Source organism: Erpetoichthys calabaricus, chromosome 18 (genome assembly GCF_900747795.2).
Source record: "Erpetoichthys calabaricus chromosome 18, fErpCal1.3, whole genome shotgun sequence".
In the NCBI taxonomy this organism is placed as follows: Eukaryota; Metazoa; Chordata; class Cladistia; order Polypteriformes; family Polypteridae; genus Erpetoichthys; species Erpetoichthys calabaricus.
In genome coordinates this window covers 66,804,337-66,818,405 of record NC_041411.2, presented here as the reverse complement: position 1 = coordinate 66,818,405, position 14,069 = coordinate 66,804,337, and the positions used below count along the sequence as shown (strand labels likewise).

The following is a 14,069-nucleotide window of genomic DNA, read 5'->3' as shown; positions in this document are numbered from 1 at the left end:
AATTGCAAAAATAATCCAAGTATTAGTGAGAAGAGTGTCCTACACAATCCATAGGTGATTGGAAACTGGAAGAAGATCTGATAGGAAGAGATCTGGCAGAGCCAAAGTCACAACTCGATCAGAAGACAAGTTTCTGAGGGTCACTAGCTTGCATGATGGGCACCTCACAACACAACAGCTTCAAGCACAGTTTTACAGTAGCTGACAAAAGCAAGTGTCAGTTTCTACTGAGGAGACTTTGTGCTGCATGTTTGACAGGGAGAGTGGCAGCAAGAAAGATATTCCTTAAATTGCAAAATAAGAAAGTGAGATGGACTACTGCAGCCTGGTAGAAAGTCTTAGTGGATCTAATGACTTAAAGTCTGAAATCTTCGGTCCATCGCACAGGGTGTTTGTATGCCGTAGAGTTGGTTGAATGATTGTTCCTCAGTGTGTGACGCCAACTGCCAAACATGGAGGACGAAGTGTGATGGTCTGGGGTTCTTTTGCTGGAGGCAGAGTTGGTGACTTGCACAGAGTGACTGGCATTCTGAATCAAAAGGGTTACCACAGTTCGGTTGTTATCAGCAAAAGCTTGCTACTTTGATGGATCAAAAATATGAATAAAACTTCGTACACTTAATGATTCCTTACCTTACTTTTTTATTTGTAATTGCTTATTTGTTCTATGCCTTGATTTCATGAAGCATGCATTTCCATAAAAACTGAAAAAACCGAGGTGTTCTATAAGTTTTGACTGGTATTGTATGTTTGTATAACTATGTGAAGAACTAAGTACACCCCATGGAAATTGTTTTCTTTTTCCACATATTTGAACAGGCAAACAGTGGATCTTCATACAAACAGTGACTACAGATAAAGATAACGTGCTTAAATTAAAAAAAAAAGGAAGATTTGCCTTTTCAATCATTTAGTCAACAAAAAAATAAATATATTTTAATAGTCTACTAGGGTAAAAGTAAGTGCACCCTCAGAAGTTGGTATTGTCCTCTTTAGCAATGATTTCTTGTAGGCATTTTGCATATCTGCTCACCAGTGCCTGTCATTGACTCTGTGAAAATTGCTTCACTTGTATTTCCCGTTACAAATCCCACCGTAATGTTTCAATGGGATTCAAATCCAGTCCATAACCGTCCATTTCATGTTTTTTTTAGCCATCCCTTACTGAATTTGCTAGTGTGCTTCAGACCATTATCATGTGAAAGGGTGCATTTACGGTTTAGTTTCAGCTTTTGGACACATTTAATTGTGTCTGGATGGCTTCACATTCTCTCAAGCGCACTTTGTTATGACATAGAAGTCACAGTTGATTCTGGCTGCAAGCTGCCCAGGCCCAGAGGCAGCAAAGCAACACCAAACCAGAACATTTTCAATTTTTTGCTTCATAGGTAGTATTGAGGTTCTTCGGCTGAAATGCTGTCCTTGGTTTGCACCAAACTGATTCATCTGTCTGGAGCACATTGTTCCAGAAGGTCTGGTCTTTGCCTAGATGTTCAATGGCTAACTCGTCTTGTCCTAAGGCTTTTTTTTTCCTGACACACCTCACATACAGGTCAAGTTTATGCAATCTCTTTCTGATTGTAGATACATGTCCTGGTGCCAGTTTTTGCAAAAGTTACCCTTAAATCCTGCCATGAAATTTTGGGGTTCTTGGAGACTTCTTTTTGCATCAGTCATTTCTTGGGCTGAATTTTCTGGGCCACACAGTCCTGGACAAATTAGTTGTTTGAAATCTGTGCCACTTGTAGATTTTCCTTACAGTGGAATGGATAATAATTTGGCAATCTTTTTAAATACTTTTCTTCAAAATTACATTATAAGATATAATTAAACCCAAAGGTTCATAGTTTACTCATTAAAGTCCAGTTCCTTATCCAAGAAACCATACACCCCTGCACCGATCAGAATACCCATATGAAGCTTCTTTCTATGGGCCTTCGAGAGCTCTTTTGATCTTGGCATGATGAAACCACACACATCAATAGGAAAGAGACCAGCCCCTTGATATGTATGGGTTAAATCGGGGAAAGGCAATTGTTCTTAATGGCTCCTTATTAGGAATATGATGCAAATGACAAAGGAGCCAGCAGTTCTCCATCTAACTTTTCCATTTATACCTGTGCGGATTCATCATGCACTCTCTGGTTTAATAAAACACTGACAGACTGAAAGTTATCCGTTTTTGGGAGTCAAATCATTTAAATGATATCATTGGAAAGGAAACAATCTATGAGATAAGAACCTAATATTGCAGACTAACCAGCCAAAATTAAATAAGGTCTGAGATTGGCAAGGATTGGTTTCTAATTAAGCATGTGGGTTGGAACAAAACCCTGCAGCCAACGCACCCCTCCAGGGCTGACATTGCCTACCCCTGGGTCAAATAAGACAGGGCCCACCTGCATACTCCCTAAAGAGTTTCCAATCACTGGCACCTAATTGGGATTCTGATTTTATGGATTGGAAGTGGTGATAAATGGAAGGGGGTGTTATTACTTTTTCCATGTAACATATCTGCATTCTTGTTAATTTAGAACATGTGAATGAACACACCATGTCAATTTTATGTGTTGTTTGTTCAGGTATATCACCTTTATCTTTAGACACAGTTTGTATGAGATCTAATGCTTGCCTGTTCAAATATGTTGAAGGACAGTCAACAGTTTTGATGAAGTGTATTTGCTTTTTTCCATGATTATATATTTATATGTAAACTATAGGTGACTCTGTAAATAAACCAAAAGCTTATGCATTTTCTATATACACTGTGTGTGTGCGTGTGCGTGTGTGTGTGTGTGTGTGTTGGTGTGTACGTGTTCATGTGTGTGTGTTTTAAGTTATAGAAATGTATCCTGATCTTGTATAATTTCATTAAGTAAAGGTACAGTGCATCCGGAAAGTATTCACAGCACATCACTTTTTCCACATTTTGTTATGTTACAGCCTTATTCCAAAATGGATTCAATTCAATTTTTTTCTCAGAATTCTACACACAACACCCCATAATGACAACGTGAAAAAAGTTTACTTGAGGTTTTTGCAAATTTATTAAAAATAAAAAAACTGAGAAATCACATGTACATACTGTAAGTATTCACAGCCTTTGCTCAATACTTTGTCGATGCACCTTTAGCAGCAATTACAGCCTCAGGTCTTTTTGAATATGATGCCACAAGCTTGGCACACCTATCCTCGGCTAGTTTCGCCCATTCCTCTTTGCAGCACCTCTCAAGCTCCATCAGGTTGGATGAGAAGCGTCGGTGCACAGCCATTTTAAGATCTCTCCAGAGATGTTCAATCGGATTCAAGTCTGGGCTCTGGCTGGGCCACTCAAGGACATTCACAGAGTTGTCCTGAAGCCACTCCTTTGATATCTTTGCTGTGTGCTTAGGGTCGTTGTCCTGCTGAAAGATGAACCGTCGCCCCAGTCTGAGGTCAAGAGCACTCTGGAGCAGGTTTTCATCCAGAATGTCTCTGTACATTGCTGCAGTCATCTTTCCCTTTATCCTGACTAGTCTTCCAGTCCCTGCCGCTGAAAAACATCCCCACAGCATGATGCTGCCACCACCATGCTTCACTGTAGGGATGGTATTGGCCTGGTGATGAGCGGTGCCTGGTTTCCTCCAAACGTGACGCCTGGCATTCACACCAAAGAGTTCAATCTTTGTCTCATCAGACCAGAGAATTTTCTTTCTCATGGTCTGAGAGTTCTTCAGGTGCCTTTTGGCAAACTCCAGGCGGGCTGCCATGTGCCTTTTACTAAGGAGTGGCTTCTGTCTGGCCACTCTACCATACAGGCCTGATTGATGGATTGCTGCAGAGATGGTTGTCCTTCTGGAAGGTTCTCCTCTCTCCACAGAGGACCTCTGGAGCTCTGACAGATTGACCATCGAGTTCTTGGTCACCTCCCTGATTAAGGTCCTTCTCCCCCGATCGCTCAGTTTAGATGGCCAGCCAGCTCTAGGAAGAGTCCTGGTGGTTTTGAACTTCTTCCACTTACAGATGATGGAGGCCACTGTGCTCATTGGGACCTTCAAAGCAGCAGAAATTTTTCTGTAACCTTCCCCAGATTTGTGCCTTGAGACAATCCTGTCTCGGAGGTCTACAGACAATTCCTTTGACTTCATGCTTGGTTTGTGCTCTGACATGAACTGTGGGACCTTATATAGACAGGTGTGTGCCTTTCCAAATCATGTCCAATCAACTGAATTTACCACAGGTGGACTCCAGTTAAGCTGCAGAAACATCTCAAGGATGATCAGGGGAAACAGGATGCACCTGAGCTCAATTTTGAACTTCATGGCAAAGGCTGTGAATACTTATGTACATGTGATTTCTCAGTTTTTTTATTTTTAATAAATTTGCAAAAACCTCAAGAAATTTTTTTCACGTTGTCATTATGGGGTGTTGTGTGTAGAATTCTGAGGAAAAAAAATGAATTTAATCCATTTTGGAATAAGGCTGTAACATAACAAAATGTAGAAAAAGTGATGCGCTGTGAATACTTTCTGGGTGCACTGTATATGCTGAACATACAATAATACTTTTAGCATTAATATTCAAATTAAGATTATGTGAATATGCCCTACATTGAACTAGCAACCTAGTGACTTCATGATAGGCAACCCTGTAATGGACACAGCAAGTTCAGAGATTAAAAGTTGGTAAAATGGATATGAGAACAGATTAGAAAGAATGCCTGTATAGGAAATAATGCATGATGATTAACTTTTGCATGACTAACTCCTGCTTTTATTTTTTTGAAGCTATGCCTCCAACAGGTTTCCCAGCTGCAATGCCTGGTACCTTTCCTGGATATGAAGGGGCAAACCAAATAGGAGGTGGTAAGTTACTGAAAGCTTCATTGAGAATGCACACACTCATTCATGTGTTTACACCACAAAAGTTGAAATGTTATTTTTGAAATGCCGTTTTCATTTTTCATTCTTTCATTTTGTTACTTAGTCTGTGAAACCACTGAGCAACTAAAAACCAATGAGTCAAATAAAGTTTGTAGGAAATTCAAATGCACATTTGAACTTTAGAAATACACTGTCATACTTGTACAGCAGGCCTACTAAAGCACAGAGACATACTTAATCCTGCCCTGGAGTTCTTACTGGTCAGTTGTTTTTTATATGGGCACCTCTCACAACCAGGAGAGCAATGTGGGTAATGATTATTTCTTAAATTAAAGTTCTGAACATGTCCCAAAACCAGATCAAGCTACTGGTCTCCAGAAGCTAAATAAACTTTACCCTTGCAAGATGTGCATAAATCAGCCACATAGGTGATCCATACCTCATCTTTGTTATGGGTGTCCTGATCAGTACAAGGCTGTTTGGTTTTGCTGATAAGGGACTGTACTTTAAACATAATGATTCATAGTTTAGTCATTACTGATGTCTTACCGTGTGGTTTTGAAGAAAGGCATTAATGCCTGGCTGTGCTGCTGCTGTTAAAAATATATATTTTTAATGACCAAGTCTGAAAAAGAAATGTTGAGGTGTCGACTGGGTCATACTTTTTTCCTGCTTAATTAGGCGAGTCCTTAAGGCAAAACAGGTGCATGTTGGTGCAAAAAGTGAACAAAGATAAATGTAACCTGTCAAGCCAGATAGATAGAGATAGATACTTTATTAATCCCAAGGGGAAATTCATCTCGGCTTATTGGCTATCGTGATTGGGTCAAAATGGTTAAGAGCTCCATCCGGCTTAGTGCATGAATAGACGCCTCTTTCCGGGGTTGTCCGAGGTTTGTAGGGGTCTGACTGGAAGGGGCAGTGTTGGTTGCCTTCAGTGGGCATCTTCTCAGAACTGTGAAAGGAAAGGGAAACGATGCAGGGTGGTGTTACATTCCTCAGATGCACATGTATGACTAATGTAATAAAACATTATTGCAATGAACCCTGATCTTGTAAATTTCATAGGGTAAAGTGATCAGCTAGATATTCAATAATACAGATAGCTTCAGCATTCAATAAAAAGTGTGCAAATGTGCCTGTATTAGGCTATCAGCCCAAAGACTCTGTGATGGATGACCCTATAAGGGGTTTGGCAAGTTCAGAAAAATGGATAGTTGGCATTGTCGTGTCTCTGGTTGAAGCAGACAAAGTAACAAAAATGGACTCGATAGAAATCGATGCTGTGCAATACTAGCAAAAAAAGCTGCCAGCCAGGTGCAAATCTGAATGGTATGCCATTATTTTGAAGACAAAGCACATTACAAAAGCAAACCAATGATTAATATTACATAGCACCATGTAAGACAAGTACTAAGCTCAGGAAACTGATCTCCAGCTAAACAGCCCACCAGTGAAAGGTACTCTATATAGACTGTGGCCCACAGCAAATCATAAAACAAGGTGGACCTTTACAATCCTTTAAAACGCCTAGATAAAGGACCCTTTGAATTAAAACACACTTTGGAATCCTAAACTGCTACTATAACAGATTTATGCAAAACTTTAGATTGAATTATTTACTGCAGCGGAAATAACACAAGGAATAAATCTTGTTTTTATTTTATATAGTGGTACCTCCAGCTGGTTTCCCACAGTATCCAGTAGCAGCATCAGCACCTGTTCCAATGCTTAGTAGCTTTCCTGGATATGAAGGGATGGGCCAAACAGGAAATGGTAAGTTTACTGAAAGTTGACAACTAGATGGGAACAGAACGTTCATTTCAGCAGAGCTTGCCAGTCCAATTCACTCAAGTCTTCCAAAATAACATCATGTCTAGTTCTGAAGCTACCAAAAGTCCTACTGTTTACCACGCATTTACACCACAGCAGTTTAAATGCTCCTTCTGCAGTGTTTTTTTGTTTATATTTTTTTTCTTTATTTTACATTCTCAGTGAGTTTGGATTTGTTAGGTCTGTCAGTATTTCTTTGAAACTACTGAGTAGCTGAAACCAGAAGTTTCTAATTATGCATGCTTAATTTGTAAACTTTATAGAAAGTCCAAATGTATACATTTTACACTGTAGTACAGTAGCACATACTGTAGATTTTTCTGAACGCACATTGAACAGTTCTTACTGGTCAGCTGTTAAACAAAAGGACAAGTCATTGACTGAGTTGCTGGGATTGTCCGACTACATAACTGCTGGCTACAGGAGTACACCGCAGATTCCTTTGACTCACTAAAATGATGTACGCTGCTGAAAAAAATGTGTAATGTGACAGGGCCATTTATGCCTCCAAAAGAACTTGTTGCTTAATTTTATTCCTCGTTTACTTTGAACATGGTGGCACAGTGATTTACTTTTAATGCGCCGTAAAGATTGGAAAAAAAATCTGGGAGAATTAAAAAGAACATCACTTTAGTTCATGTGGATGTTTGGGCTTTTGAGTACTAGTAAGAACATAGTGTCATAATTCTGGAGTATGAACATAGCTAGCGGCAAGTAAATTAACAAGAGTATAAATGCCATAATAGTGTGGTAACTGGAAAGACTTGGCCTGAATCATTTCCTACAGATAGATAGATAAATAGATGTAATTTCTGCTGAAATCCTGAGGACGTGTAATCATGACTTAAAAAGACGCATGAACATAGCTAATTAGCAGGTGTTGCCTATTTTCTTTACAAACTTTTTGTTAGCTTATTCCAAAGCAGTAATGTCTGTTGTTCTTGGGCAGTTTGCCAGCTTTTGAAAGCTAAGTTGTGCCTTTTTTGCATACTGTCAAGCTTGTTGTCCATACCCAATGAGTGAATAAAAAAATGGCATGCATTACAGATCTTTCTCAATTTTCATCACACATCTGCTTCTCGTTGATGGAGGTGTGGATTCTCCCACCCTAATCGGAGACGATGAGCCTCTTCAAAGTCTAACAGACTTGTTTTTATATTTTGCACGAGTCCCTGAAGACCATTAGTTGTTCCGGAACAACGTCTTTCTGGTGCACATTATCTGTTGCTCTGTTGTTGAACCCATTTTGGGAGGAATCCTGCATACTATTCAGATCTTGTGTGAAACAATCTTAACAAAATAAATATTAAATGTTGCTATGATTTTGCTGTTGCTTTAATTAGATCCAGATAGTTTTAAGTATGTAAATGTAACCTTTTCTTTCTTTCCTCACAGGAGGATTTTTTCCTCCACCCAATACTGGCTTTCCAACTGAACCTTCGCCAACTAACATTGAGTGGAAGTAAGATTCATGCTTTCTATATAAGTGGATTCAATCTAAAGATTGCTGTCTGAAGCCAAGGGGCCATTTAGATGTCAGATGAAACATGCAGTGAGGGTTAAACAGGAGAGGCTGAGCACTTAGAATTGATTCACACAGGGATGGATAGCAGTTACAGAGATGACATCATGTAGATAATGCAGTAAATCTATTTGAAAGGGAAACAGAGCGATATGGTGCATATCAAATAGCTGAAATGTCAGGGATCATTATATCCAGGCTGTGTAATGTCCTTAAGAAGCAGCTCATGCAATGGTGATGCCATCTGTTTCTTCATCTTGTGAAATGTACAGCTTTGGAGAAGGTGAACAGTGAGCAGGAATAATTAATATGACCTTGAAGGAGAGACTGAGAAAACCAGATTAATTTAGCATGTGCAAAATATAACATATCATCCTCTGTACTGCTTAATACAATTCAGGGTCACAAGGGCTTGCATCTGTCTCATTACCATGGGGTACAAGGCAGGAAACTGCCCTGGACAGGCACCCAGTCCATCACAGTACCCAATGACACACCCACATCCTCACGCACTCCCACTGGCTTGATATGGAATCACCTAAAGCTTGACATGTCTCCTCTCAAGTACTCAGAGGAAATCCCCATGTTTGTGTGTGTGTGTGTACATGAATGAATCCTCTTTAATAAAAGGACAAGTGTCTGTCCATTTCCTATGTCTCTGTTATATACCATTTGGTAAGGGATTTGTAAAAGCAGTGCTTGTGTTTGTGAGGCATTATCTGTTAGAATGAAAAATGGAATACAGTGGAACCTCGGTTCACAACCATAATTCGTTCCAAAACTCTGGTCATAACCCGATTTAGATAGATAGATAGATAGATTTGGTCGTGAACCGAAGCAATTTCCCCCATAGGATTGTATGTAAATACAATTAATCCGTTCCAGACTATACAAACTGTATGTAAATATATATTTCTAAGTTTTTAAGCACAAATATAGTTAATTAAACCATAGAATGCACAGCGTAATAGTAAACTAAATGTAAAAACATTGAATAACACTGAGAAAACCTTGAACAACAGAGAAAACTAACACTACAATAGTTCGTGCTATAGCGCCACCAGCCGCTGGCTAAAAACACGTTTTTTTTTATTTTTATATATATATAATGAGTTTTAAGCACAGGGAAAAAAATGAACATTTGAAAAAATCCGTAATTTAATAAACCACCAAGAAAAGTAACATTGCAACAATGCACGCTACGAACCGATCGCTGTAAACAGAAGTGAAAACAAAAACCAGCCCGGTGCATTCTTTAACTGTCTTCCTACCTTATGCGTCCAGCTCTCTCTCTCGCCCTGCCTGTGTGTGTGTCTCTCTCTCTCGGCTGCTTGTGTGTGTGTGTCTCTCTCTCTTGGCTGCCTCTGTGTGTGTGTGTGTGTGTGTGTGTCTCTCTCTCTCTCTCTCTCTCTCTCTCTCTCTCTCTCTCTCTCTCTCTCTCGGCTGCCTGTGTGTGTGTGTCTCCCTCTTGCGCTGCCTGTGTGTGTGTGTGTCTCTCTCTCTCTTGCACTGCCTTTGTGTGTGTGTGTGTCTCTCTCTCTCTCTCGCGCTGCCTGTGTGTGTGTGTGTGTCTCTCTCTCTCTCTCGCGCTGCCTGTGTGTCTCTCTCTCTCTCTTGCGCTGCCTGTGTGCGTGTCTCTCTCTCGCGCGCGCTGCCTGTGTGTGTGTGTGTGTGTGTCTCTCTCTCGCACTGTCTATGTGTGTGTGTCTCTCTCTCTCGCGCTGCCTGTGTGTGTGTGTCTCTCTCTCTCTTGCGCTGCCTGTGTGTGTGTGTCTCTTTCTCTCTCTCGCGCGCTGCCTGCCTGTGTGTGTGTGTGTATGTCTCTCTCTCTCTTTCTCTCTCGGCTGCCTGTGTGTGTGTGTCTCTCTCTCTCTCTCTCTCTCTTGCGCTGCCTGTGTGTGTGTCTCTCTCTCAGCTGCCTGTGTGTGTGTGTGTGTGTGTGTCTCTCTCTCTCTCTTGCGCTGCCTGTGTGTGTGTGTGTCTCTCGCACTGCCTATGTGTGTGTGTCTCGCTCTCTCTCTTGCGCTGCCTGTGTGTGTGTGTCTCTCTCTCTCGCACTGCCTATGTGTGTGTGTCTCTCTCTCTCTTGCTCTGCCTATGTGTGTGTGTCTCTCTCTCTCTTGCGCTGCCTGTGTGTGTCTCTCTCTCTCTCTCTCGCACTGCCTATGTGTGTGTGTCTCTCTCGTGCTGCCTCTGTGTGTGTCTCTCTCTCTCTCTCTCTCGCGCTGCCTGTGTGTGTGTCTCTCTCTCTTGCGCTGTCTGTGTGTGTGTGTGTGTGTGTGTCTCTCTCTCTCTCTCTCTCTCTCTAGCGCTGCCTCTGTGTGTGCATCTCTCTGTGTCTCTCGCTCGCACTGCCTGTGTGTGTGTCTCTCGCTCGCGCTGCCTGTGTGTGTGTGTCTCTCTCTTGTACTGCCTGTGTATGTGTGTCTCTCTCTCTCGCACTGCCTGTGTGTGTGTGTGTCTCTCTCTCGCACTGCCTGTGTGTGTGTGTGTGTCTCTCTCTCGCGCTGCCTGTGTGTGTCTCTCTCTCGCGCTGCGTGTGTGTGTGTGTGTGTGTGTGTGTCTCTCTCTCTCTCTCTCTCTTGCGCTGCCTGTGTGTGTCGCGCTCTCTCTCTCTCTTGCTCGCTGCACAGGAAATGCACAGGGAGAGACTGAACACGTACAAACCGAAAGGGAAACTGGCTTGTTTGTATACCGATTGTGTGGTCGTGAACAGATGCAAAAGTTTGGCGAACTTTTTGGTCATAAACCGATTTGTACGTGTTCCGAGACGTTCGTGAACCGAGGTTCCACTGTACATTTCATTACTACATGATTTACAAAATACATTCCAATAGATATAAAGCGTGGAGAAACTCTATATATAAATAACAACTACAGTATATATAAATATTGGGTAGGGAGGCAAGAATCTAGTCTAGCTGCTAAGAAAATCAATCCTGTGGAAGAAAATGCTGTAAGCTAGTGTTTCTCAAACTTTTCTTTCTCTCAACACAATCTTGCTGTTCTTAAGTGTCTTCAAGATCCAGAATTACCATCAATGGTAATCTTGGGGATTCCTTCACCGCCTACAGTCACCCCCTAGCAGTCCGGGAAACCTCAAAAACTGTAATAGGGTGCATATTATGACTTTCAAGGTTTTCACTGATCTCCTGCTGTGAGGGTAGCACCCTCTGTTGGTCAATAAGGGTACCACTACCCAGACTAACATCACAGTATGTATATAACCTACAAAGTATGTTTTTTATTGGTTTATCCAAGATCTGGACAAAATAGATAAAATAAAAGTTGTCACTGGATTATTCAAAATACTGAATGAAAAAAAAACTAATGCAAGTGTTACTTTGTTTCATAGAATTCCATCATTGTCACACGATGAGGCCAAAAAAGCCCTTCATGATTACGTTGCTTCAAAGTGCTGTTATGGCAAAGATCCAGTCGAACAGTCAGAGATCACAAATCTTGTAGCCCACAACACTTACAGGGTAAGAGCTTGTCTGTGTACGTCTTTCATTACCTGAATGAAAACCATTTTGAGTTATTTGGATGTGTAGTTTTGCCACACACCTCTTTTGGAACAAAAATGTTTCAGCTGCTGTGTGTAACGATAGACAAAAATGATTTTTTCTGTTCTTTTCAGTCCTGTTCTACTTTTAAAGTACATATGATTTTGTGAAATGCTATGCCCTATTGTGTATTTCCTCTTGGGATTAATAAAGTCTATCTATCTATCTATCTATCTATCTATCTATCTATCTATCTATCTATCTATCTATCTATCTATCTATCTATCTATCTATCTATCTATCTATCTATCTATCTATCTATCTATCTATCTATCTATCTATCTATCTATCTATCTATCTATCTATCTATCAACAATGTGATCTGATAAGTGCTGTCTTACACCTCCAGAGTGCTGGTTTTAGATCCTGAATTCGGCACTGACTGTGAATTTTGCACATTCTACTTTGTTTTTCTACAGCTAATTCACACTTTTGCACTAGTAATAAAAGTGTTAGAGCATTTTGTTTTTTATTTCAATTAATTTTTGACCTTGTTTTTATTTTTTTTAATGACTTCATGGTGACATTAGCATAATGGTATTTTTGCTCCATGTCTCTCTGTGGTTCTTTTTCTCTTTGCTGGTCATGTCATTCTCACTTGAGCTGCATGGAACATCATATTTTTTGCTATACAATAAGATCTCCTCGATGTATTGGTATTTGCTAAGTTTTCTTATTTAAAAAAATCATTTTGCAAATGAGGGTAACTATTTTGAAAAAAAAAGCTTTTAGGCAAAAAGAACTACTGACTTTGGATCTTTCTACTACAAGTGTACATAAAGTTTTTTCTTTAAAATTTCTGGGTTTCCTTAATTCTTGGTTTTGACTTTAGTCTGTTTTTAAGACTACCGTTTGTTTTGCCCTTTAGTTGCCTTCATTTCTTGGTGAGATAGAAGGTAAGGATACACCCTGGGTGGGGTACCCATCCATCATCCCAGGTTTTGAGACATCATAGCTAAGTAAATAAGCTGGATGGGTTGAAGGCTGTGGTCTTGTTCATGACATTTCCTGTGCTCTTAATTAGGACACACTCACACACACCACATTTGCTTCACCAATGAGATTAGAGTTGCTAAATAACCTGACCTACACTTCTTTCATATGTGGAAAGAATGAATTAACTGGAGAAAAACCGACACAACCTTCATGTAAGCAGTGACCATGCCTTGGATTCATTCCATGACACTGTGACCAACAGCACAAATCTGTCATATTTTTCAGTGATGTTTTCAATATGAAAAATAAGAAGCAGATTTGTAGTGTGAAACCAGCCATACAATATTTTTCACTTCTAGATAACCGGATGTTGCACAGTAAGATTATCATTGCCTCCTAAATTAAAAAATATAAACCAAGTAATATAAACTTAATTTTGAACCACTGAAACTGAGACTCCGTTTACAAAGATATATCAATTATAGTTTGCTATGCATATTCTGTAAAAATCATATCATTCTTAGTGTATGAACATAAATTTATTTATTTCATTTTTCTATACAATTCTGCAGTATCGCCTAGAAACATTTACTGAATCCAGAACACCTGAGTGGGCAGAGGAACCTTTTAAAGGTGAGCTAAAGATTTTTTTCCTACCCATTAAGAAGACAGGAAATAATAATAATAATGCTGATATTTGGCAAGTTAAGGCTTAAAGACCTTTCTTAGAATGTGGAAGACATGTTTGAAACAAAAGGATTTTTAATAATATTATTACTGACTTTATCTACCTTGTAGACTATACCTTGTCTATGGGGACATCAATCTGATGATTTTAGAAGCAATTATTTCTCAACACATTTATATTTTTGATATAGCTATCTTAACACTTTTTATCACTATTAAATTCCTTTTAATGTAAATGTTCTGAAAAAAGTCTCTGTTAATGCTCTTTAAATTGTCACCAAATATTGCACTTGTCTTTTTTTCTGTTGAATTCTTTAAATTATAATGAAATTGGATACATGGGATACAGTAAACTGACCAAGACAGTAGAGGAAAAAGCAAGGAGATGGTTTTGAGCCAGAGCTTGAGTAAAGGACTGTTTTTTTGTTTTACAAGAGATATGGAAAAGAAGCCAGGATTTGACTGAAGTTGACATTTTTAAAAATCACACGTGTATGCATACGTCTGGAACGTGACTGAATGAAGATTCCTAAATGATGAATCAGAGAGGCTTCAGAATTTTTAATGCCTGGTTTTAGGATTTAAGCACCAGGTGGTACGTATATAGATGGTGGTAGGGGTATTTTCAAGCCAATCAGTCAGTCATTTCCTAATCAACTTAGT

At 39.8% G+C, this 14,069-nt stretch overlaps 1 protein-coding gene and 1 long non-coding RNA gene across 3 annotated transcripts in view; one reads left to right on the top strand and one right to left on the bottom strand.

Annotated features, from left to right (window-relative positions):
* LOC114668554 (protein SSUH2 homolog) overlaps window positions 1-14,069 on the top strand; it is a 117,496-nt gene that overhangs the window by 82,203 nt on the left and 21,224 nt on the right. For both annotated transcript variants that reach the window (XM_051921505.1, XM_028824352.2), the window contains 5 exons: window positions 4,767-4,844; window positions 6,534-6,638; window positions 8,091-8,157; window positions 11,573-11,702; window positions 13,292-13,352. In XM_051921505.1, coding sequence (XP_051777465.1) covers window positions 4,767-4,844; window positions 6,534-6,638; window positions 8,091-8,157; window positions 11,573-11,702; window positions 13,292-13,352 — 441 coding nt within the window. The remainder of the gene's footprint in view (window positions 1-4,766; window positions 4,845-6,533; window positions 6,639-8,090; window positions 8,158-11,572; window positions 11,703-13,291; window positions 13,353-14,069) is intronic.
* The window catches only part of LOC114668556 (uncharacterized), a 55,094-nt gene continuing 46,692 nt past the window's right edge, over window positions 5,668-14,069 (bottom strand). The window contains exon 3 of the long non-coding RNA XR_007933936.1: window positions 5,668-5,817. This is a non-coding gene — a long non-coding RNA (uncharacterized LOC114668556). The remainder of the gene's footprint in view (window positions 5,818-14,069) is intronic.